This window comes from Acinonyx jubatus, chromosome D2 (assembly GCF_027475565.1).
Source record: "Acinonyx jubatus isolate Ajub_Pintada_27869175 chromosome D2, VMU_Ajub_asm_v1.0, whole genome shotgun sequence".
In the NCBI taxonomy this organism is placed as follows: Eukaryota; Metazoa; Chordata; class Mammalia; order Carnivora; family Felidae; genus Acinonyx; species Acinonyx jubatus.
Window position 1 is genome coordinate 61729704 of NC_069393.1, and position 26790 is coordinate 61756493.

The following is a 26790-nucleotide window of genomic DNA, read 5'->3' on the forward strand; positions in this document are numbered from 1 at the left end:
CAAGATAGAGAACAGTTCTGTCACACCAAAATATTTCCTTTTTGTAGTCAACCATCCTCCTACCCTAAATCACTGATTTATTTCTCTCTCCTGATTCACCTTTTCTAGATTTTCATGTCACTGGAATTATACAGTAGATAGCCTTTTGAATTTGGCTTCTTTTACTTAGAATAATGCATTTGAGGGGCTCCTGGGTGGCTCAATTGGTTAAGCATCCAGCTCTTGATTTCAGCTCAGTTCATTATAACACGGTTTGTGAGTTCAAGCCCCACATTGGGCCTTGTGCTGATGCTGTGGAGCCTGCTTGGGATTCTGTCTCTCCTTCTCTTTCTGTGCCTCTCCAACTTGTGCGCACGCTCTCTCTCTCTCTTTCTCTGTCTCTCAAATAAATAAGTAAACTTCAAAAAATTAAGGGGCGCCTGGGTGGCTCAGTTGGTTAAGCGTCCGACTTCGGCCCAGGTCATGATCCCACCCTTCCTGAGTTTGAGCCCCATGTCGGGCTCTGTGCTGACAGCTCGGAGCCTGGAGCCTGCTTCAGATTCTGTGTCTCCGTCTCTCTCTGCCCCTCCCCCACTTGTGCTCTGTCTCTCTCTATCAAAAATAAATAAAATGTAAAAAAGAACATTTTTAAAAAATTAAAAAAAATAATAATGCATTTGAGATCCATTCATGTTGTTGAATATCAGTAGATATTCCTTTTTTATTGCTGAGTAGCATTCCATTTGTGGATATGCCCTAGTTTATCCCTTCATTCAGCAGTTGAAGGACATTTAAGTTGTTTCCAGTTCTGTGAGCTAATGAATAAAACTTCTATAAACATTCACCAGAACATAAGTTTTTTTTTTATTTCTCATGGTTATACACCTAGGAGTAGGATTGTGGGATTGAATGTGTTTCTAAAGTGGCATCCCCACCAGAGATGTGTGAGAGTTCTGGTTGCTTCACATCTTCACCAACACTTGGCATTATCAGTTGAGTGAGTGTGTGTGTGTATGTGTGTGTGTGTAGCTACTGTGAAGGGGCCTAATGGCACCTTATTGTGTGTTTAATTTGAATTTCTTAATGACTATGTTGACCTCCCTAGGATGGATAAAATGAGACCCTGTGAGTCATCCATAGTATTTTGCTTTCTTTGCCCATCTTATTGATGTTTCCTTGCTTTCCCTGTCCCTTGTGTCTGTGCCCCGCCTTTGCTTTATCATGACTTTAAGTGACCCATCTTGGGCTAAATGATCAACTGCTGTTAGATTCCACAGGGCCATCTTTCCCAAACTCACCTTGACCCGCCCCTCACCATAGGTCCCACTGTAGGGACAGCCCACAGCAGACCATGATAATTGTTTTTCTCAGCAGAGCCCCGGTTTCCTTGTCCTAAGGGCCCAGGAAGGTGAGCAACAGATGATCATGCCACCTGGACTTAGTACTCTGCCAAGAGGCCGCTGTCAGTTTCCCTTCATACCTCAAATTGATTCCCAGAAGGAAAGTGGGCCAGGCAGGCCCGCACTTGTCCCACCCTCTTCTGTGGGCACCATCACAAGCTGTTGCCCTTCTCTTTGAACTCTGGGGCCAGCAGCTGCGGCCATGCTTCTGATTTCAAATAACAGTGGGAGGTCACATGGTTAGAGTTTATCAGATGCCAAGTATCTCTTTGGATGGAAGAGTTAAAATGTATGTTTCCTTCCCTAATCCCTTTATGTTGTATGTAGTGAGGGTAAGTAGTGTTTCATGATACTTTTGCATCAGAGACATATATGGGTCTACATGTATACTCATGCATGTATATGTGGGCGTGAGGACTAGACTGCAGCATAAACATATTTCATTCTTGGGCCGCAGTCAGAAAGGTTGAAAGCTGTTGGTCTAGGGCATGCAAAAGCAAAGGGCCCTCCAAACTTACAGTCCTTTATACACGATACAAAGCCAAGAAGCAACTCAGTAATAATGTAAGGATTTTAAACAATCCAAATGCAGGTGGGCAGTGTTCTGTTCTTTCAGACTGGAGGGAGATTGCTTGTGGCTCCTTTGTAACTGCAGGAGAAACACCTTCAGAGCTGCAGATGGGTTCCTTGGAAAACTCTCCTTCCTATATCTTTTCAGACCCCATTCTCCTAATTTTTCTCTCCTAATATGTCGGGATTGCAAAAATTGCTCATCTGAATGTGGAGTGCTCATTGGGAAACTATGGTAGTGACCATTCCATTTGCCAAAGACACTCATCCAGAAGAACTGGACATAGCTGAATGGCTAGTAATTCATGCTGTAAGGCATCCAGCTAGGAGGCAGCAGATGGGGGTGACAGGAGCCCCACATGAGATATCTAAATCAGACCTGTATATTTTGTCCCAGGAAGTAGACAGCAAGGCCCTAGGTACGTGTTGTGTTGGAAGGGGCCAGCTGGCTTAGATGAGACAGTCCTCTAGATCATTATCTGGTGGTCCAACAGAAAAGGTACCAGCTCTGTGTCTGAAGATAATACCAAAAGTCCTCCATCACACAGATGGTTCTAAAGAAACACAGGGTCCGGGGTGCCTAGGTGGCTAAGTCGGTTGAGCATCTGACTTCGGCTCAGGTCATGATCTCACGGTTCGTAGGTTCGAGCCCCGTGTCAGGCTCTGTGCTGACAGCTCAGAGCCTAGATTTTGCTTCAGATTCTGCGTCTCCCTCTCTGTCTGCCACTCCCTCACTTGTGCTCTCTCTGCCTCTCAAAAATGGATAAATGTTTAAAAATTTAAAAAAAAAAAGAGAGAAAAAGAAAGAAACACAGAGTCCACTCTCTGTGAAGAATGATTGATAGTCAGGTTTAAGAGAAACACTTTTGAAGTTGATTTTAAAGACTGAGGTGGTCTGAGAGACTCAGAGCCCCTGGATGAGCATGTAAGACACCAGTCTTCCTGCAATGGCACTGAGTTTAAGCAGTGAGGGCAGGGTGGGTTTGTCTTGGGAAGGACAGAATTCTGACACCAGTGCCCCTCCCCCTACTTCAGCTTCTGTCTGTACCCACCTTCTGTTCAAGTTAGGAATCTAATCAATTCCACTGTTGGTCATTTGTCAAATTCTCCTGGTGGTGTCCTTCCCAGATAAATTCTATTCTCTGCTTGACATTCTTTGTCCATTATTTTGTTTTGTTTTTTTGTTTGTTTTGTTTTTGTTTTTATTTGGGTTGGCATTCTTTTTCAAGGGCAGTCAGGTTACTTTAAAAGAAAAAACAAAAAAAAACCCCAAAACTTCTTATTTCATCAACTGAATTATGTAATTAAACAAATAAAAGAGCTGACTTCTGTGAAATTCTTTCCCACTGTTATTCTGCAAGTTAACCAGGATCCTAAAAGAATGGGGAATAAATACACTTAAAATTCTGAGGTATCTATTTCCAGAAAATCTATCATTCAACCTCATGTTTATATGTATTTAAATGATTTGACTTCCCTTTTGGCTTTGGAAAATGCTGGGATTATACAGGAAGTTAGGGAATCTTTCTTTGACATAGAGTGTTGTTATTCTGAATATCAGTTCATTGCCCAAAATGTAGACATAGAAGGAATAGAAGTTTGAGTTGAATCTGTCCTTACTCCAGAACCTTTCTGGATCATAATTTTTTTTTTTTTTTAATTTTGTGGTGATGCTCTTCTATCTTCTAAATATCAAGGGTATGCAAATTCCAATACATCAGGAGCTTTGGCAAGAGTGCTGTGCATTATCTCATGTATCCATTGTTAGCCAACTGAGGAAAATAGGAAGGGCAGGTCTGATTCTGTCTGTTTCAAAGTGGCCATTGGCTGAGACCCAAAGATGATATGGAAGTTACGCAAAGTCACACAGAGAGCCGGTGCACAGCCAAAGATGGATGCCAGGTCACCAAGCTGGGTCATCTGCCTACAAATAGATGTCTCACTACTAATTAGGATGCCTAAACTTCTAGCATTAGGGATTATACCTTTATGCTTTCAAAATCTGCCTACAAGCTCCTCCTGAGCAAAAGTGCATGTTCCCTAGAAGAGATAACTCCTTCGGGTATTATCAACCACTGCCACCTCAGAGGGAATGTTAATAGTTAAGGAAGGATAAAATCCTATAAACAAAGTGTAGAAACATGTAAAGTGGGAAAAAGAATATCAGTAAAAGGGCAATGGGACATCTGGGTTGGTGTCAGGTAAGGAGAGTACAGAGATTAACTTATACTTCTCCCGAAGACCACATGGCATATGGCATTTCTCACCATGTTCCTCCTCTTCTATTCTTTTGTACTCCCAAAACCCCATGGAAAGTGCTAGTCTTCTCCAAGAGTATCAGCATTTGGCCCAACATGGTTTTCCATCTCTTGCCCTTTTTCCTAGGTAGCAGGTATCAAAGGGATATTCTTGGCAAACAAGAAGGTGGATGAGCAAGTGAAGACATACATCACATACAACAAGGGCAGAGATTGGCGCCTACTTCAAGCTCCAGATGTGGACCTGAAAGGAAGTCCAGTACACTGCCTGCTGGTTAGTCATTCAGTCTCACATGAGGTCCATGGGCAAGCTGGTCACCTGGGATGTTGCATCAGGGGCTTTCTTCCAGCACGGGGTTCGTAGGAACTTGGGTGGTGCCGAGCAGGGATTTCCCACAACTCCCAGGGAGATGATCTATGGACTCAGATTGCCATATCACCTGGACGGAAAGTTCCGTTGAAACCCACAGGCTTTTACTGAAAATGTACTACGTGCTCCAACTCCTAAGATAAAGAAATGTTTAAGAGAAAGTGCCTGTGTTCCAGGGCCCCAGACAGAGCTCATGGATAGAAACACATTTGTTAACTGATACCGCTGTGATACAGTTTGAGAAATGTTTGATAGATGTCAAGGGAAGCAAAAGTTGCCTTGGAAGCCCAGAAAAGGTCAGGTGTGTCCACATGGGATAGGAGCTAATCTAGCAACATTCCCAGGGTAACAAGTGTATGGAATATTGAGGTTGGCACTAAGGACGACATGCTGTATAAAAAGTTTTTTCTGCCCTCAGGTGTGACAACTCTTGGTGGGGAGGGAAGACCCATCATTAACAGTGAAATTCACAACCTTCATGCTCTCCTAGAGAGGGTGCTCTCTTCTAAGGCCCCAGAAATGGTTATGTGTCCCCTTAGCCAAAAGTTGCCTTCTGCCACTTATTAAAAAGGTTTATTAGGCATTTACTGTATTCTAGACATTATATCAAAGACTGGGGCTGTGGGGACATACAGGGCCTTTCCTCTTTTGTGGATTACAGTCTAATCCCATGTTTTCTGCTTGAGGTCTCAGGAAGATCAGAGACCAATGTGCACCCACCTCTAGGAGCTGGTCACAGAATGAATTTTATTTTTCTCTAGGCATTACCCAAGGCTTTCTCTTATTTTCTTAACCTCATTTTCTCCTTTCCCAATTTTCATCATTTTCTTGTTTTTACTTATTATACAAGATATATCTCTATAAATGCCTAATCCTTTTTAAAAACACCTAAATATGAATAAATGAGTAAATACATTTATATGAGTTTTAGACAATGGCTTCAAACATTTCAGGTAAAATTCGAGTAACATCATATACAGGAATTGCATAATAAAAGAGGAACTGAAACAATCTGGTTGAACAAGAGGGTAGAGGGCGTGGAGACTGCTTCACATAGCTTTTCTTCCTCCCTCCCAGTGGCCACCTACACCTGTAAAAAGCAGGATGTGAATGTCAAGATCAGATACAGAAGAAGGTCGGGATCATCCTGTGGGAAGTAATGGTCAGGGAGGCTTCCTAATGCTGACTGTGAACTGGACCTTGATGGATGGGGCAGGGGTGATGAGGAAGAGGAGGCGGGGGCTACAGTTGTGATGGCGGGGGGGCAGCTGCAGATGTGAGCATACCTGCTGTCTCAGGGGGAAATGTCTCCTTGCCCAAATCTGAATATGTGGCTGTTTCTGGAAGCTGAGCATCTGGAAGGCTCGTCTCTGGTGGGGCAGGGTGTGTGTCAGAAGTTTGCTGGAATTAAGCTGTTTTCTTCTCCGTTGTAGCCCTTCTGCTCCTTACACCTGCACTTGGAGATCTCTGAAAATCCGTATTCCTCAGGAAGAATCTCCAGTAAGGAGACAGCCCCGGGGCTTGTGGTGGCTACAGGTAAGGAAGACATTCCTGGGGCTTCTTCCTCTCTGAGTGCTTCTGGAATATGTTTATCACCTCTTTGGAATCATTTGAGTGTTGGGGGAAAGCAATGGGTGCTCTCCCCAGAAAATAGGCAGGGTTACAGAACCCCAGGGCCAGTCTAATGACCCAGGAAAAGAACTCCAGACACTTGACACTTCTAGGTTAATGAGCATCCCACACAGTCACAGAGCAGTCCCCTGGGCTTAGAAAGAGACCAGAGTTCCTCTCAAAGTAAACTGACTGATCAGAAGGCTTGTTTGTAATAGGGAATTCTCACTTTAAGACATCGTGATATATGAACTTTCCAGCTCACCAAATATAAGTTGAGGTCATTTTCTCTTTACACAGAGGATTCTTTGCAAAGGGTTTCACCCCAGAGCTGTTTTTAATTAGGAGGTCTCTGGTGCATGTAAAGGTTTGTTTACACATGATTAACCACTTGGCTAAGAGCCTGGGGAAAAGGGCAGAAAAACCTAAGGTTGCATTGTTGGAACCACTGTCCACTGAACATCAATCAGAAATGAAGATAAAGCAACTCTGAAATGAAAAATGAAAGTCTCTGGGGAATGTGTTCTGATTAGCATGCATTTGATTTACATGTACCTTTTCAGGAATACATTGATGGCATAAAGCAAGGCAGGCTTCTAATCTCAGAAGTTAGAGCTCTGGTGTTAGGCTCTTTTCTAATGAGAGAAGATAAATTCACAGTGACTTCCTGAGATGGTATATTCTGTCCTGTCTTATCAACTCAAAGCTCTGGCTCCTGGAATTACTGCTCTCCTAGACAGGACTTCCTTCTCCTTGGCTCCAGCTGCATGAACTTCTAAAGACCATCCATGACTGACCACACTGATCAGATTTGCAGCAAGTGTAGCCCTCTAGCATTCCAGTCCATTTCTCTCAACCCCTTAGGGATTGGATCCCCATATTTAACACCATTGGCTTCAGGACTGGCTTCCGCCCAAGATAATGAGTGATGACGGCAGGCTCTGTTACCATTCTGGCTTGGGGAGTGATCCCCAAACCCCCAATCCTTGGGGGATGAACCTCTCAACTCAGGGACTGCAATACTCTCTACTTTTCCTCAAGGCCTACAGGACATCCTGGGGTAGAGTAGGAGGAACATGGAAAACAGTAATCAATAATCAAAGTAATATTATTTAGCATGTCAACTATGTAGCCAGGCATTGTCCTATGTGGCTTAACCACTCTGAACTTCAGTGTTTTCCTTGGTGAAGTGGGATTAACAGTATTGACATAACAGAATTGAAGGATTCAATGAAGAACTAGATTTAAGGCACTCGAACAGTGCCTAGGACATAGCGAGTACTCAATACACGTTACCTGTTATTATCAGTAATATTACAGAAGTTTACCCCTGTTCATCTTGCATCAGAAGACTATGTATGATTTGGGCATCTCCTTCAACAGAACCCATAAATCATATGCATACACTATGCATGCACTGAATGAATGAATACACTCCTTGTTGTCCTGCTTTCCGAGATGAGCTCTGACACTCACTAGCCTTATGAATTTGGCTTAGTTCTTCAACCACTGGGCTTCGTTTTCCTATTTATAAAGCAGACTTTTTCCCCCTACCTTGTGGGGGGTTCGTAAGAATTAGAAGAGAGTGTCCACAAGACCCCCAGCAGAGTACTCAGAATACAGTGAGGTAGGATTAGTTATTACCTGTGACCATTATGTGTTTCTAAATTAGTCAAATGTTAAGTCTTTATAAATTGACACACATGGAGACATTATAGATTTGTTTTGGAAAGTTTTTATTTGTAGACACTTGACCCTTGAATAACAGGAGGAGTTGGGGGCACCAATCCCTGCATCATCAAAAATCCACATGTAACATTTGAGTCCCTGAAACTTAGCTACTAATAACCTAGTGTTGACCAGAAGCCTTACTAATAACAAACAGTTGATTAGCATGTATTTTGCGTGTCATACATATTACATACTGTATTCTTATAATAAAGTAGGCTAGAGAAAAGAAAATGTTATTAAGAAAAGAATAAACTGAGGGTTGATTGGGGGTGGTAGGGATGGGAGGGTGGGTGATGGGTATTGAGGAGGTCATCTGTTGGAATGAGCACTGGGTGTTGTATGGAAGCCAATTTGACAATAAATTTTATATTAAAAAAAATAAAATCATGAGAAAGAGAAAATGCACTTATAGCACTGTACTGTATTACTGGAAAAAAAAAATCACACATAAGTGGACCTGCGCAGTTCAAATTCATGTTATTCAAGGGTCAACTGTGTACCAGAATTTACTAATGCCTTTTTTTCTCCCCTTTGTAACTCTCATAACTTTGTATGGCTCTTTGCCATACAAATGTCCCTGGGACTTTGGGAAGGCTATAACACAGCCGAGGAGAGTCTGACGAAAAGCCAGAGCTAGATGTCTAGCACATGCCTTCATGTTCCCAGCTTCTGCTTAGCCTGCTTGCCAGCGCTCCCTGGGAGGTTGTTTGTTATCAGGAAAACAATTATGAAGTCAGCCACGGGTGCCCTCGGTGGCCTGCATAGAGCCTGTCTCTAGGGCCCTTTCCCATGTCCAGGCATTTCACCTGCCTCCAGGTGCCTGTGACCCTGGGCCCCCTTCCCTCCACCCCTGGTGCTCACTGCCTCTTCCTCTTTGCCCTGAGGTGTATTCTTGGGGGAGCTGCATGGAGGAAAGGATTCGTCTCCAACTCCTGTTGAGTCCATCTCAGAGGGCAGATAGAATGCCAGTCTGGAGAGTTTGACAGTTGCTTTTAGCAGAGCGGGGACACTAGGGCTCTAAATATTCTTACCACTGTGTTTTCAAGCAAGGTGTCAAGACCCTGAATCTTCACAGTGCCTTGCAGCGTGCAAAGCGTTCTCCGTGCCTCCATTGCACAACAGTGCTAGGATGTGAAAGAGGTGATGACTCTCCTCCATTTACAGATGAGGAGATGGAGGAGGAAGAGGAAGAGGTATCGTGCCCACACCAACACTCTATCTGGTTCCAAGTCTAGTCCTGAGCGCCTTCACCTGCCAGTTGCAAGATATCCCGGGCTCCCTACCAAGCTTCCTGTGAACTGAAGCTCCATGGGGGCGCTCTCCTCCCTGCAGTGGGTTGTGCCCCGTCTGCTTCCTTTTCCATCTTTTCACTGAGCCCTCAGTCCCCTGAATGGGTATCTGTGCTAGCGAGACCCCAAAATTATCTATCTTTCTTTCTTTCTTCCTTCCTTCCTTTCTTTTTCTTTCTTTCTTTCTTTCTTTCTTTCTTTCTTTCTTTCTTTCTTTCTCTCTCTCTCTCTCTCTCTCTTTCTTTCTTCCTTTTTTTTTTCTTAGCACAAGTGTTTAAGGAGCAGAGAAAGGTAGCTTTGAGAGGAAATGGGAATTTTTACAAGTTGTTTAAAGCTGCCAAAAGGGCAGTAGAGCCTCCAGGACTGACCAGCTAAGCCATTGGTGAGAGAGGCTTCGTGTTCTTCTCTGTGTCTCTCCCCTTCCCCTTTCCCATCACATCTCTTAAGTGAGGAACAGCTACATCCTCTTCTAATCAGATCAGAGGTCACTTTGGTGAGCTTCGCAGTCCCACGTTAGCCAGTAAGGCGCCTTATTCAAATCTTCTTTATCTGACGCCATAACCCAGATTCTTCCTGTCAGGGATTCCCCATAGGGCCACTTAGGGACTGCCTGTGTTCTGAGATCCAGTTGTCTTGGAGACATCTTTTCTGCCCCTTCATCTGGGAACCAACTTTTTTGGTTCTTGTGCTCAGTAGCAATTTTTTAAGGGCTCCTTTCAGTTGGTGGAAGATATTTCCAGAAAAAGACATTGCTGTGAGCCTTGGATTCTCATCACCACAGAACCTCCAAAGTCAGTCTGGTGGAGCTTTGAAAGAGAGGGGCTTAGGAAGATGACAGAACCAGCTCCTACAGAGAGTACGAGGTGATGAGACAGACCCTAAGAAGCCATTACAGGAATAGCAGATTCCAGCTCAAGGGTGACTGTGCTCCTGTGCCTGTCTCTAGCTCTTTGCCACCTTGGTAGACATTCCTGATTGATCACTATACTCTGTTCTCTTGAGACTAAATATGACTTCAGAATCCTTCTTGTCACAATGCTCCAGGCAGCCATCCCCAAATGACACGAGTTGATATTGTCTGCCCCATCCCTCCTTTCTTTCTTCTAAAACCTGTATCTAGAGAGTTGAATTCCAGATTCCAGACAGATCTCCACAGAGCTGCTCATGGTGCCTCTCTTCGCTCCACTCACACCTACTGCCTGAGCCCTGAGCCCTGGGGTTATTTTTGGAAGCCAGAGTGTCAAAACAAGTTGGCTAGCTGTGTGCTCCCTGGTGCTGATGGGAGCTTGACAAGCTGTAGCCTGGCTTTAATTTCTCATTTTGAAGCATTAAATGTCAGGAGCTCAATTAACATTTTCATTATTGCATTTTTATTGTGCTCTTATTTAGACTACAGATGTGTGGGAGCTAACATTCCTTTCCTGCTATTTTTAAAGAAAAAAATATCAGCCAAAATGATAAATTCTTACATCTTTAGGGTACTCTCCTGGTGCTTGATATGTCCCCAAATACACATCAATATCAGAACATGATTTAAACATTTGTTGACTCATTCATCCATTCCACAATTATTTATTGAGCGGTTAACTACTGCATTTGGGGCACTATTCTGGGCTCTGAGGTGGGGGATGCCCATTGGGGAACCTTGGGCAACATAGGTAAACCAGAAAATCTTGATCATTTCCTCTTTTAATAAGTATAACCACTGGGTGATGATGCTCAAGGGAAGGAAAAGAAGGTGAGAAAGCATGAAGTTGTGAAGTGATGGAGGAGGCAGTAAGTGTGGCACAAACCAGATGATTTCTCCTGCAGTGCTCGATAGCCATGATATGCTGAGGATAGTCATTTTATTCTGGCCACCCTATAAATTTGGTTACGTGGTCGATAATATGGGGTCATTCATCTGTGTGGCACCCAAGAGGCAGGTGGACATGTTTGAGTTGGATATACACTCACATGTAGACACACACACACACACACACACACACACACACACACACACACACACCAGTTTTCCTTAGGCTAAAATTATCATGAGGAGGAAGGTATCCTTAGGCCCAACTTCTCCATGCATATCTATTGTTCCACTCTTTGCCACCTTCAGAAAATGCCTATAAAGATAAATTTTAAGAGACTATTGGTAAAAGCATGAATAGTTCAAGAGATCCAAGCTCATTAATACTGGGTCTTTGAGTCTTACCATTTAAAGATGAATTCCTGTAATATTATTTACTTGTGTTCCCATATTACATTTTTTCTTCTTGCTGTGTTTTTGATATGACACCAATAAAGACACTGCACAAATCAACTCTAAACATACTTAGAAAATCGTTACCCTCTGCGACCCTTACCCTCAGTCCCAAATCTGCAAGTAATTACAAATGATGTGCTTATGTTTCAGGCAACATTGGCCCGGAGCTCTCATATACTGATATTGGTGTGTTCATCTCTTCTGATGGGGGCAACACATGGCGACAGGTAACTGGGAGAATTGGGAACAGGGAAGAGGCATTTAGGGCAAGTTCTGTCAACATCTCTTTTTCCTATAGATTCTCGGGCTCATTATGACTTTGTGGTTGCAAAAAATATTGAAGCACCTGTTCAGTTTGGTCCATTTTCCTGACAGATGGACAGGGGGGTAAAATGGAAGTATTGGGTAAGGAATATGAAGAACTGGAATTTTCCCATTTTTTTCCATTCTTTCATTCAATGATAAGTATGGAACAGCCACCAGACGCTAAGTACTGTGCTAGTTTCTGGGGATACAACTGGTGAAATAGTTTCTATAGTTAATGTGCCATGGGACCTATCTGCCCAGATAGGTCCCTTTACCTTTCTGGGTCTGTTTCTTTATCTACAAGATGAATAGGCTAGGATAATAAAAACCCAAGGCTGTTGAAATCTCTGGTGATTTAAACAATATGTAGACCCAGCCTTAAGTAAGTATGAAGCAACTTAATAGATACATGATTACATGAAAAGTTAACTCAATTGTGTACACATTTGTAGCACACTGTCCAATAGAACTTTCAGCAGTGATGTAAATGTTCTGTGTCTGTGCCATCCCAAGTGGCTACTGAACACTTGAGATGTGGCTAGTGTGACAGAAGAACTGAATTTTTTTATTTTATTTATTTTAACCAATTTAAATTTAAATCGTCTCATGTGGCTACTGTATTGAACAACACAGATTTATACAATGTCAGCTAGGTGTCAAGTACAAACCTGAGGAGGTAGTTGAATATTTTGGGGTCCCTTTCCTCAATGAGTTCAAAATTAAGTAGATAAAACAGCTTCATAAATAACTAACTGTAGTTCAGAGTGATTGAATTATTTTTGTGGCATTTTTAGCCTGCAGAGTAAAGGGAAGAATTGATTCTACTTGAGGAAAATGGGAAAGACTTAACAAGAAGAGTTGACATTTTAGTAAGTCTTAAAGATGAGAAGGTTTTTACCTGAGGAAGACAAAGGAAGAGCACTGAATGTCTTGGCGAAGGGGAAGCCATCATCTGCAGTCTAGTTGGACAAGTTCCTGTTTGGATCCCTTAGTGAAATGTCATCGCCATCACCAGCATCATCATCACCACCCCCATTGCCACCACTGTCACCACTACCACTATCAAGAGAAAAATTTACCTAGGACTAATACTTACAACCAGCTATTTTAAGTATTATAAGGCATATGACAAAGAATAAGTTAAGGTTCCTACCCACAAGGCCAGAATCAGGCAGATGAGGAGAGGACACATAATTAAGAACATACCTTCAGAATATAAGATAATCACTTTTTATAATTTTTTGAATTTATTTTTAGAGAAAGTGTGAGCAGGTGAGGGGCAGAGAGAGAGAGAGAAGGAGAGAGAGAGAATCCCACGCAGGCTCCATGCTGTAAGTGTGGACCTGACACGGGGCTTGATCCCATGAACCACGAGATCATGACCTGAATCAAAATCGAGAGTTGGACACTTAACTGATGGAGCCACCCAGGAGCCCCAAGATAAACTCTTTTAAGTGTCAAATTGGGAGGGAAACTGTAACATCAACTCTTCTGGTATATAAACTCCCAACAACAAACCATTGTCCCTCCAACTCAAGAAATAGCTCACCTGGCCAGGTGACCACCGCAACATCCCTTCCTTGTGTTGTCACTACTTTGGTTTTCTTTTCTCTTTTTGTAAATAGCTAAGGATTTCAATTTCCACTCCATTACTGTACAGGACACTTGTTAGCATTGGCCAAAATGATAGAGAGGAAAGTGTAGATAATGACTTTTTTCTTTTCCCCACGGCAAGAATCTTCTTCTACTCCTCAGCCTCATACTTAAATCCAGCATCTCCATTATGTGGATTATCACAGAGCCTACCTTTGAGCTCGGGAAAGAAAATGCTGTCATTGTAAGCCCAAAGTTCATGTTTATATATGATATATAAATGAATCACCCTGAGGTCCTTTTTGCATTAATACTACCAGTAGTATGGACATTCTTATTTTCTTAAAAGACAAATGTGAGAAAGGAAACCAGTTGGGAGGTTAGGTTTTCCTCCATGGTGTTCCCTAAGGCAGACCCCATCCCTCCTATTCTCTCCCTTTTAAATATGTTTAGACTCCTCACTTTTTCTACTATGTCTCACTTAACCCAGCATCCCAACCTCTCCTTCTAAGCTGTAAGAGCCACCACCAGTGGTTAAGAGCTAGAGGGATTATCCAATTCTAGTTTCCTCTAGAAGATCTATGGTAGGAGGTTGGTTCTCTGCTAGAGAAATGTTTTTTTTTTTCCTGTTTCAGGTTGGAGATATGATAGTTGTATATAATAGAAGCATTGAGTTGTGTGGGATTACATTTGAAGTTCTCATAGCTCAGAGCCTGGCATCATAGTAGATGCTTAGGAAATGCCTATGGATGAATGGATCACTGAATGCTTGAATGAATTAATGGTTGCATGAAATGAGTAATGGACAAAAGGATGAATCAAAGAATGGATAACTCTACATCCCTGGAAGCACTGTATTCCAATACACCTTCAGAATCTGCAAGGGCCAAACTTAGGCCTTCATCCAGCTTGCACGGAAACCTAGGAGGCAGTGTCTCAGTCTAAGAACTCAGTCATCATGTATACGAGACTGTCTAGAGAAATTGTCTATACATTCCTAGATAATTTATGAACAACACTGTAAGGGACAGACCATTTATAAATTAGCAAAAACCTGAATAGTTGAGAAAGGAGAGAACTGAGTAGTAAGTTACTCAAAATGCAAAGATGGGTAAGCATTTTTAAGTCATATTTTCCTTTGGGTTTCCTAGCTGAGCATGCATCTTGTTGTCTCGTCTTCTTGTAGCACACTGTACTACACACTGGACACAGTACTAATGGAAGGATCCTTGGAAATTCTGTTTCAGTGAGCTAGGGAGAGTTATTTGCTCTCTGCAAGTCCATTTCCTTATCTATTGAGTGAGGATGATAGTACTTGCCAAACTCCCTGGTAGGGTTGTTGGAAGACTCAGAACCTAGAGGAAACGATGTATGTGAAAGACTTTGTAACAAGCCCTGTGCAAATGTGAGGCATTGCTATGATTGTTGTTGTTGTTGTTGTTCCAGATCTTTGATGAAGAGTACAATGTCTGGTTCCTAGACTGGGGTGGCGCCCTCGTGGCCATGAAACACACACCTCTGCCAGTCAGGCATTTGTGGTAAGGACAGCTCCCTACCCTATTAATAAGCTTTTTTTTTCCTTTTAGTGGAAAGTGTTGGGACAAGTTTTTCTGCATGACTTTGTACCCATCTACCCATTTCCTCATCCATTTATTCACCCATCCATCCATTTAATATACATTCCATCATCTAACTCTTATGTAGCAGTAGTAGACCAGATAATTTAGATGGGGAGGTATGATAAATAGAGTAGGGTGGTAGCAATGGTGCTCAGATAAGGCAGAAAAGAGCTGGAAGGACCTGTGGGTTCAAGCAGCCAAGATTAAGAATCCAAAATACAGGATATAGAAATTGCTGCAAGAACTTAGGTTCATGTAGCAGATACTAATTTCAGTTCTAGATAAGTTGGGTTTGAGATGTCTGTGAATATTCAAGCAGAGATGATGATTATTTGTCAGATATATTCATCTGAAGGTCAGGACAGAGGTCTGGGCTGACACTCTAGACTTGGAGTCATTAGCCATTAGATGATAGGTAAAGCCATGGCAGTGGGCTCAATGGCTCAGGAGGATAGGTACAACAAGGAGAAATCAGGTATTTATATGGACATGGTTGAATATCAACATACAGAATGGGAAATAAATTATGGAACAGACAAAGAAGAAGTAGCCAAAAAGAAAAAAAAAAGCAAAAAAAAAAAAAAAAACCAGGAGAAATGTTTTCATGGATGCTGAAGAAAGGGGTGATCAATAGCACCAAATTCTATAATTGGACCAAATTAGTTATGGAATGAAAAACAATGTAGGATTAATCAATGTAGAGTAGTAGAGGAGTTCAAACTCTGTCAGAGTAGATTCAAAAGAGAAGTGGGGTTGAAAGACAGATTGTAATAGATTTATGAATGAAATGAGTGATGAATGAATGAATGATAAGCAATGGAGTAAAATGGAGACAGTGGAGATAACTCTTCTCAGTAAAGTAGATTATGGAATGAGGTTGTGTGTATATATGCAAGACCCTCCAGTGAGTACAAAGATCTGTGAGAATATACGATGATGATGATGATGATGATGATGATGATGGTGATGACGACTGATGCTGTTGTTTGTTCTTGCTTTTGGCAGGAGATAAATAAGTATCATGTGCGTTTACATGCTGAAGGGAAAGGATTTCAGACTTCACATGCAGCAAAGTGAATATTTGAGACTGAATATTTGGGAGTAGAGGGTACTATCCAGAGTACAGTTGTTGGGGTGAACCACAAGTTGGAGGATGGACTCTGGCTTAACTCCCAGACCCTTGATTTTGGGAGACTATCCCTTTTAAAGTAAGAGTTTTACTGGGAAGTATCAGACTGTAATCAGGAAGAGGCATAGGATTCCCAGGTGCCAAATTTAGGCTTCAGCCACCTTGGAAGGACTTAAAAAGTTTTCTCTCAGTTTGTCCTTTTATTGGGTTAAACCATATGAACTTGCCATTTTTGGGGGGTGAAAATAGTCAAATACTGTCAGTTTCTTAGAGCTGAAGTTAGCATGAAGTCCAATGGTTTTACCAACTGCTATATTTTCCTATGAGATTATGAGATTGAATTTTGAAATGATACATGGAGCCATTTGTAAGGAAAAGTACTAACTGATGAATGAACGTGTAAAGGTTCCCATTGTAATTGTTTATCACCCTGTTACTACTGATTATATACTTTTTGGGTACAATCAGAAGACCGAAATTACTTATACTAATGACAGAATTTTTTGAGGAATTATTACATTCCAGACAGCATTCTAAACCCTTTAGCAAGTTAACTAAGTTAGTTCTTGACACAATGCTAGGTATGTGGGTACTCTTTTTATCACATAATTATAATAGCATTGAAATGCAGACATAATAAATACTTTGCTCAAGGCTACACAGCTAGTACCTGGCAGCGCTAGGTTGGGTCTCTGCTATGGATGCTCTTCTGTTTTAACTGAATTTTCCAGATCTTTACTGAGTGTACAGAGGCTTATCACATGGTCCTAGCCCTCTAGGAGATCATAGTCAAGATAAGGAGCTTAGACAGTCTATATGTCACCAGAAATCCAAGCAATGCCTGCTAAAGCATGCTGGCCCGGTGCGTTGTTGGGATCTTAGTGCAGGATGGAGTCCTGCCCAGTGTGTAAGGGATCTTCGTGCAGATGGTGACAGGAGGGTTGATTTTTGAGAAAACGATGCCAGGAGTCAGAGGACTGATGAAAGCAGTCAAGGGAAGGGAAACCCCTACCAAAACCTGGGATTCAGGAAAATTGGGGAGTGTTAAGAAAATATATCTGATCGGAATCAAGAATGTGAGTAAGTTAGGGTGGGTAGGACTCATTGGAGCTTAAATCCCAGGTTGAACCTGTAAGTAATCTCTTTTATTGCAAAGACCTGCCTCTTTGTGTAGGGAAGAGTTTCTCCACTGAGGATAGAGTAGGACTTGCACTCTCAGAAAGGATTACTTGACTCTTAAAACACATTCATTTGTTTATTTGTTTTTTTCACCAAGAAAGGCAACATTTTTAGCCCCTACCAAAAAATTGCATTTATGTCTCAATAAGAGAATTGATAAATGCCCTGCAGACAGATATAGCTGAGCAGATTTTCTCCACTTAAGTCTTGAGAGAAGGGGGCTGATAGCCCCATCTCACACTTGACCATCACCCTCCTGCTCTTTCTCCATTATGATAGGAACCTAGTACTTACTTAATGGTTGATTTCTAGACCCTTTTGCACAACAGTTTCCTTATTCTAAGGAAAAGAGGAATTTGGTGGTGTTGTTTCCTTTGGGGTACAGAAAAGGAGAGGATATTTGGCATGAACTAGAGAGTTTTGGTTTTGGTTCATCTTACCATCCTTACGTCTGACTGTTGAGTCTGTTCTGCAGTTCTTTCCCACCCAAGACCTGATCACTTCCCAAAGGAGCATTTATCTGGGAATTTTTGGAGGGAAATCATGCATGCTGGGAAAACTTCTTAATATTCTTTCAGGGATACGTAAGTAGGACAAAATCATGTCTCTCAAAATCCTCAATACAAAGTTTGAGTTTTCCCTAATTCCATGAAATATCTGTTTTTTTGTTAGAAAATGTTTTCAAAGCTCAGGAGAAAGTAGCTGCATTCGCATTGAACTTCCTCTTACAGTAACAGTGATAATACTACCTTCCATTTGCTTGCCTACTCCAAGTTACAAAGTATTTTTCAAATGAAACTTTTGAGATAGCATTTTCTCCATTTAAAGGATGTTGACACTGCTGTTTGTCATAAATGCTACAAATATTTCCCTGAACTTGGACGCCACCCATGATTTCTACTTGCTTGCCTACCTATGAATGCCAGTCTCTGAAATCATCTCTGCAATGGTTAAATACCAGCTATTGGGGTCATGTGTTAGAACACAATAAGAAATACCTTATTCAAGAATTCTCCTTTGCACTTCTCTTTCAAAGGCTAAGTGAGTATTTTGTAAGGACTTGACCATGTCATTATCATCAGTGTTCCCTTATGAAATTCTTGACTGATATTTGTCTCTTGCTTATGAACTGCAAGCTTGTGAAACACAAGCAGTTTCTTCATCACCAGTAGCTTCTAATTAAGTCACAGCTTTCAAGGTAAACAAGTAGCTCATTTTAAGTGGAAGAAAAGTTAACTAATCAGTTCATTGTCATTTTCTGTGTAGGCCTCAAACTGACATTATTTTGTACATAGATGTATATATATTCACATAGAAAAAAACAACAACACCAGCCTACACACTCTCACACAAGGGTATAGTGGTTCTCAAATTTAAATAATAGCTACATTGCCTTTCAGAGAAAATAGGAGTCATAATTGAAAAGCTGAGGAAACTTTAGCTAGGCTAATAAGGCATGCTGTTTCCCATAAATTGAAATGATAGGTAGCTAGATATGCATGAAGACAAAACAGCATACAAATGAACCCATCTATTTGTGACCGTGTACTCTTGGAGGCATAGAGATTAGAACCTAAGTGCTATTTCAGGTAAGCCCTGCATCCAGCATTATCTTTATACCATAGATGCATTAGGGTAAAGTGAATAATGGAGCCCTATGGAATGCAGTGCTCTAATGAAAACTCAAAATAGTCAGAGCTACTAATCTGCAGGTAGATTGGGGTCCTACTGTTTGCTTGCCCTGACAAGCTGTCAGTGTCTCCTTTCAATAGGATGTTCTTGGAAACAGGAAATGAAACATCACCTGGTCTTTTTTGTTCCTTTGTTTTTCTATAAATGGCTGTGAGTGTTAGTATTTTGTTCAGAAAAACATTCACATGAAAACAACCGTTCCAAACATACATGCCTCTGAAAAGGGAAAGTACGTGTGCTATTATGAAGAGCTTCCAGGTGGCTAAAATGTTACCACCTCATGTGTTTGTGACAAAATAAGATGGAACAATGTACCTCACCAAAGGGAGGACACTGATTCTCTGGGGAGGACTTCATTGTCCTTGGAAGGTATCTTCCTTTTAGTGGCTCTCATCTCAGTATTATAAAGTCATAGATGCTGGAATAAGGAAGGGTCTTAGAGAATGTGTAGTCTGGTTTCACACCTAGTGTAGCAGACACCTCTTGGACACCCCAGAGGATCACCCTACTTCACCACAATACCGCAGTGCTAAGCAACTCACATATACCCAAGACAGAGATTTCCCCATCTTGTATAATGTCTTTAGCTGTTAAAACAATGTTTTTAGGTTGAGCAGTAGTGAACCTACTATAATTAATGTCCATCATTACCTGTTTTGCTGCCCAGAGCTATACTGAATAAGTGGGATCCAGCATTGCACATAATTAAAGAATTATATAGCTGGAAAGGACCTCAAGAGATCTCTTTGTCTAACCTTCCTCAGCTCTAGAAAATGATCAGATATGCAGCTCAAGACTGATTTTATGCATTTATGCACTTACTCCTCATGCATTCATTGAGCATATACTATCTATCCAGCTTTAGTTTAAGGGCTGCGCTATAAAAATGAACAAGACAAATACTTGGGAGCTTAAATTATTGTGCAAAAATATTTGACTATTCTCTTTAAAACCATTATGAGAATGGAAATATTTTCTTTTTTATCTGTATTTTTAATTGATATTTTTATGCATTCAACTACTTATTTCTTTCACAGACATTGCCCCTTTTCAGTAGTCAACAAATAGCGTTTTGTTTAACTAAACCTTTCTTACTAAAAAAAAAAGTAAAAGACATGATAATTAATTTAGCTCTACTCTTCTTTACCCTAAGCTATCTTCAATTCATATAAACTGTTTTCAGAACAACCTGGTTTTTTTTTTACCTTTAATCACATTGAATGTCAGTTTCTCTACAATGATTGTAACTAAACACAGTATTTAGGATTTAATAGAAGGATAGTTTTTTCTATTATGCATGTTAGCTATCTGTGAACACATAGTAGACTCACATAGACTCACCGTGGCTTGATTACCTCTTATAATAGCATCATTTCTAGAAAGTATGATTGACAATGACCCCAGTTGTTTTCAGCTTGAGCTTACCATTAGTTCTTCTTTTCCTTTCTCTGACTGTGGAGCTTTTTTTTTTTTTTCTAATTAAGCATTCTGTTTTAAGTTGGTCCTACCTTATAAGTGACTTCTAAATCTACATTCCCAACATTTATTACTCCCCAGAAGTTTAGATCCATCCATCCAAAAGTCTCCTTGACAATGTCTCAACCTGGAAGTTCAAAAAGCACCTAAACCTTGATGTGGACCAAATAAAAACAAACAAAAAAAGCTTTTCCCCATCCTTTTCCCCATCCCCTTTCCCCATCTCAACAGCTTAACCCTAAAAATCTGTTGTCCATGATTTATTTCCTTTGCTGAAGCAACCTGTATACATTATATTGACTCCACCTCTAAAAGTATCTTTTCCATCTCTTTCTCCACTACTATAACCTTTGTCTAGGCCCCTGTTCTTACTTGGTATCTTACAGTTGTTACACTTTCCCTCAGCTCATCTCCTTGCATCCACTTTGAGTCCTGACAATCCATTCACTATAAAGATATGAAAATTATGTTTTAAATTTAAAGCAAATTATATCTCTCTCCTTGCAGATGGAAACAAGGTCCTTCATAGTCTGTCTGGTCTTGTTTTCTGACTCTGTTTTCCTTCTGTAATCTACTTTCCCACTGATCTACAGCCATTGGCAATATTTCTGTTCTCCCTTGTGAAAGCAACTTCCTTTCACACTAGGTCTTACCTCTGGAATGGCTCTTACCAGGGTCTAATCAGCTTGTTCCTTATTATCATTCAGACCTCAGTTGAAATATAACCTCTTCAAAGAGGACTTTCTTAAACTTTCAGTACAAAGTAGCTATTGTGGTCACTCTCTACCACATCACTTTGTTTTAATTGTCTTCATGACACCTATTTGTAACTCATATTTTTTATAACTCATATTTTTAATCCATTTGTCTGAATATTGTTTGTGTCCTCAAATTAGAATGTAAGTTCCACTTACACTAGGGCCTTCCCTTTCTTGTTCACCCCTAGATCCTTTAAACAGAGGCCACTGCCAGACCAGGTACAGTTAAGCATCATATATATTTATAAAGGAAGTGTATTTTATTTTGATTTTGTATTCTTGTCTTGCCATTATTTAGAGGTCATTTGGAACTTTACACCTGTCTAAGTATTGGAGACCCTAACAATTTTCAGTTTCACCTGTGGATCTAATAAAGAATTCCCAATTCCTTTGTCTGGGCCATTAATGAGTTATTGAACTGAGTAGGGAAAAGAAGGTGCATCCCTTGGGGATACCATTCACTATAGTTACTTCAAAACATTAAAAAAACCTCCCTGAATCAAAAAAGAATAGCTCACATAAATGGCAGGCCATCCAGACCCAAATTTCTGATACCCAAGAGATTAAATTTTCTAATGTCCTATTTTTTGGAGTTTGTTCAGGAGTTTTGTTTTGTTTTGTTTTGTTTTGTTTTTAATAATTACCTCAGTTCACAATATTCAAGTGTTAGAAGTTCCTGATCTCATAAAGTCACCAGTATGGCACAGTCGTGACCTTCCAAGTGGTAGGCTGACCATAAATGAGAATCACGGGATCCATTCCTCACCCTGATTCTATAGGGATGTCTCCTTGCTTATGTTTATAAGCATGGTTTGTAATGGATTCTTTGGATTTTGGTTATCATATATGCTAGCTTTCCCACGTGGATTTTGGCATTTCTTAGTCTTTCTTCTGATCTCATTCTTCCATCTAATCCATGCTTCTACTCCTTCCACATGAACTCAGTACATACAACAGGCCTTTTATTTTCCAGTTTTTCTTTTCATCTTGGGCTTGGCTTTTCCTTGGAACTTCCATCTCAGAGCTAGAAGGCTATGATGGTCCCTCTGTGTCTACTCTGTGGTGTCTCATCCACTGTACAAAGTAATAATGACTATCTTCTGCCTTGTTCTCAATGGCAGTGGTAGGAAGGCTCCTCCTTCCCTGGGACATTGGTAGCACCCACCATTATTTTCTCTGCTAGTGTTAATAAGTGATCTTCACTGGTAAGGAAATTCAGAGAACGAGATAGGACAGAGGCCTTCATCTCACTTTGGCTTCTTCCTATCAGTGTAAAACCCAGTTTATCCAAAGTCACCCAAACAAATAACTAAAGAAATGCTTACTTATCTCCTAGAGCTATTGCCTAGTTAACTAGTTAGTGGCCAGGACATACTCGAAAACAACTATGATTATTTTAGGAACTGAGCAGGTCAATGGCAAGAAAGGTATGAAGTTCATTCCCAATTGTGCTTTCATCTTCACCTTCGAAATAAGAAACTCATTTTTAAGAAAAGCAGTTCATATCTACCCAACTTTCTCTAGGTCAGCTTGGATGATTATGTAGCTTTCAGCCTATTTAAAAAAAAAAAGTCTGAAATGACCAAATTCTTAAAAGTTAAGGAGGTATTGTTTTTTTGTTTTTTGGGATTTTTTTTTAACGTTTATTTATTTTTGGGAGATGGAGTGTGAGTGAGGGAGGGGCAGTGAGAGAGGGAGACAGAATCTGAAGCAGGCTCCAGGCTCTGAGCCATCAGCACAGAGCCTGACATGGGGCTCAAACTCACGAATCATAACCATGAGATCATGACCTGAGCAGAAGTCAGACGCTTAAATGACTGAGCCACCCAGGCGCCCCAAGGCAGTATTGTTAACTATCATCATCATGTTACATGTTAGATCGCCAGAACTCATTTATCTTGCATAACTGAGACTTTGAACCCATTGAGCAACATCTCATTTCTCCCTCCTGCCTCCTCACCACTACCCCTGGAAACCAGCCTGATTGTGGTAATCTTTTCATAATATATACATATATCAAAATATCACATGGCACACTTTAAATGTATATAATTTTTACATGTCAAAAATAACTCAATATTTTAGAAAAGTCAAGACAGACACAATTTGTGAACTCATAAAAACTTAAGTTTGGACTGTCTGCTTTTTGTTTTTTGTGTGAATATAGACTTAGGTGTATCATAAATTCAGAAATTGGTTAAGAAAGGACAAGACAAAGAGAAAGAGACAGAGACAGAGAGTCTGAGAGAGACAAAGAAGTAGATATGTAGAGAACAGGCTGAGTAGGTTGACCAGTAATGGAGAGATTCCTGCAGCCAGTACATGAATGCCAAGATAAATCATGCTTGAAAAAAGTGGACGGATTGGAAGAGTGCCATTAATCATTCTTTATTTCTTTCATTAATTTATTAATTTAACATTTATATAGTGCCAACTAGGTGCCTGTTTTTCTGCTAGGTGCTAGGAATGCAAAAATGAATAATATGGACTTTGACCTCAAAAAGCTCACAGTTCAGTGGAAAAATCAGACACGTATTTATCTAAATGTATATGTAATATCATGTAAGAAATCTTATAATAAAGATGTGTGGGTGGTGTTAGGAAAGCATTCAATTAACAAGACATACATGACCCCTGAACTCTGAAGATTATCGTTTTGAACTGGTGGATTTAAGATCCATTAAGAAGTTATCACTCAGCACTATGAGAGGAAAAGCCTACAGAGTTCCTATAGTTGAACTCAGAGAATCCTGAGTTATGGAGTCAGGGAAGAATTAAGAATTAATATGGCCAGGAGGAGGGAGCACAGGGAATAAAGCAAATAAAGCTGCTTTGGGGAAGAAGGAGGGTCAGGTACTTGACAATATCAAGAAAGGAAAAGAAGCAAGCACTCAGTATTGCCCCAGTCTCCTCCACTAGTAACCTTCTCTTTAAAGAGTTTCAGGTGCTGTGTCCACAAAGGGCCAGACCTTTCTCTTAGCACTGGACAAAAGATGGGATAGTATTGTCTAGAATGTCTTTGACACTCAGCACTCATCTCTAACAGCTCCTTAAAGTGGCACTGGGGAGGGAAAATGATCCTAACGTTCATTCTGAACAAATAGGAAATTGCTTTTCTTAAGGTTTGATCTGAAAGACACACACCTCCCCTCCCGTAGGCTACACCCCGCACTACTCAATTTATCTGTGTCAGAAACTCCAGGGACTGAATTGATTGTGCTGTAAATTGAACCTCAGTTCTATTCTGAGTACTTGAAACGTTACACTCCATCCACTAAGTCCTCCTGCTTGGGTTGGTTGGTGGTGTCGGTGTGTGTGTGTGTGTGTGTGTGTGTGTGTGTGTGTGTGTGTGTGTGTTTTGATTCTAATATGTTGAAATATTTCTGCAGTCTGGTGCTATCTCTGCCTGGGACAGGAATTACAGTTTTGATCAAATCTCATAATAATATAGGGAGATGCTGAAGATTAATGCCTATTGATAATTCAAACTGCCAGAAAGTGAGATACAGAGGAGAATTTAATAACCTGAAAAATTGTTGCAAAAGAGTATGGTTTTATTTTCAGCTGTCTCTTCCATGTACTTGTTTCCAACCCAGGGTGAGTTTTGATGAGGGCCACTCCTGGGACAAGTATGGTTTCACTTCGGTTCCTCTCTTTGTTGACGGGGCTCTGGTGGAGGCGGGAGTGGAGACCCAAATCATGACGTGAGTACTTGTTTTGCTGTGGCCGAAAGGAGTTCAAGAACTGGGTTCTGTTTCCACTGAGGCCATGGGTTTTCCCAGGGAATCCAACACCAAAGCATTTCAATCTGGTCCATAGTTTCCTCATCTGTAAAATGGAAATATGCAACCTTATACCCCACTGGTTGGGAAGGCTACTGACGGCGTCTGAGAAGCTAGGCTTCTAATTGAGCAGTTAAGATTTCTAACAGAATTTAAGATATTGTAAATTTCCATGTGTCCAAAATCCAAGCAAATGGAAAACTTCAGTCTTTAGGCATGTTTTCTTTCCAAAACTGTCCAGTAGGGGGCGAGGCACAGGGACAGAGCAAACAAAATAGCCCACATACTGAAATAAGAGAATATTTTAAGTACTCCTGGAGCCTGTGGCGCGCGCGCGCACACACACACACACCACGGAGTTGTTGTTCTACTTCAAGTTAATTTGCTGTGAACGTTTTTGTATATCCCTTTACATTGAGAATAGATCATCTTAAGGCTTTAACAATTCCTGAAATATTTTCTGAATGTTAAAGAAAATAGTAAGTTGCTACGATTTTTTAAAACTCTATATAATTTTAATTCCTAAAAAGTTGATCACCTATGTGCGTTTGTGTGCATGTGTGTACGTGAGGGATATGGGAAGATAGTTATGGTAACCTTCTACCAGCCAATACCACCCTCGCCTCCTTCACTTTCAAGTGACTAGAACACTCTATGCCTTAATTATCACTGAATGGAATTGAGGGAGTCTTCTGGGTAAGATTAGGGGGAATCTGCCGTGTCATGGAGTTGGCACAGAAGGGCTCCCAGAATGCTTCTCTGCTGGTTTGGGAGAAGAGTCTGGTCTTCCTCCTCTAGGGAACACTGCTGTTCTTTGAAACTTTGCGTTACAAATGTCTTTATGGTTTGAATCAGTCTCTTCCAGTATTCCTTAACCGGCTTTGAAGGGAAGGCAGATACAGGAGCAAATGGCTAGTTCCGTGTCTTATCTTTTTCCCAGGGTATCATTTAAAAAATCGGCCTTAACTACAGCTATGCAGTTGTGATCAGAGGTCATAAACTGGCCACCAACTTGACTCCTCTGCCGTGTTCCACCCCTCTACTTCCATTCTCACACCCAAAGTGTTGACCAGCACGCACACGCACACTGGGCTTTCAGAGTGACAGAAAAAAACTGACAAAAAATGACAGAAGAAATGGTGCACAAGTTGGGGAAAACAAACAAATATAATAAATGGACAAAATCTGATCCCAGGTTTAGGGCACCCGAGTTAGAATTCTATAGAATGCTGTGGCTGTGGATTAACTGTCTGGTAGCTAACCACGCTATATCTTCATTTCTTCATTTTAAGACCGAATCACTCCTGCTTCTTTTAAAAATGTTGAAATCCTAAAACTCTTTGCCTTTTTAGCAAATTTAGCAGAAGCCCTGTAAGGGTGTCATGTCTACAGGACTTGTATACAGAAACAGTCTAGGATTTCCAGTATCCTCATTACTGGGGGAAAAAAAAAAGGTTTATAATAGAAAATCTGAATGGTTCCACAAGAATACCTTTAAAATGTTTTGGACAAGTGCAACAAAGAGTGATTTTAAATTCTCTTTAATTCTCTCCGAATTTCCCAAATTGCCAGGAAAATATTATCTCTTAACTCCAAGGGCGGTGAACTGTGTCTTTTAAAGACTCAATGCTCATTTTTGAGCTTCTGCTATGTCTTAGGTGCTGGGTTGGATCCTGGAGCTCTGTGGTTGAAAACTGAAAGATACGATGTCAAACCCTATGAAGAGCTGCTCTGATTCTCCATGGGGTATATTATGTTACTAACTGATGTCTGTAGATGCGAACCTGTGTTATGGTA

General features: G+C 40.8%; 1 protein-coding gene across 2 annotated transcripts in view; it reads left to right on the forward strand.

Moving 5' to 3' along the window:
• Positions 1-26790, forward strand: part of SORCS3 (sortilin related VPS10 domain containing receptor 3) — a 592870-nt gene that overhangs the window by 492492 nt on the left and 73588 nt on the right. For both annotated transcript variants that reach the window (XM_027063020.2, XM_027063019.2), the window contains exons 10-14: positions 4335-4481; positions 6011-6113; positions 11610-11686; positions 14805-14896; positions 24808-24915. In XM_027063020.2, coding sequence (XP_026918821.1) covers positions 4335-4481; positions 6011-6113; positions 11610-11686; positions 14805-14896; positions 24808-24915 — 527 coding nt within the window. The remainder of the gene's footprint in view (positions 1-4334; positions 4482-6010; positions 6114-11609; positions 11687-14804; positions 14897-24807; positions 24916-26790) is intronic.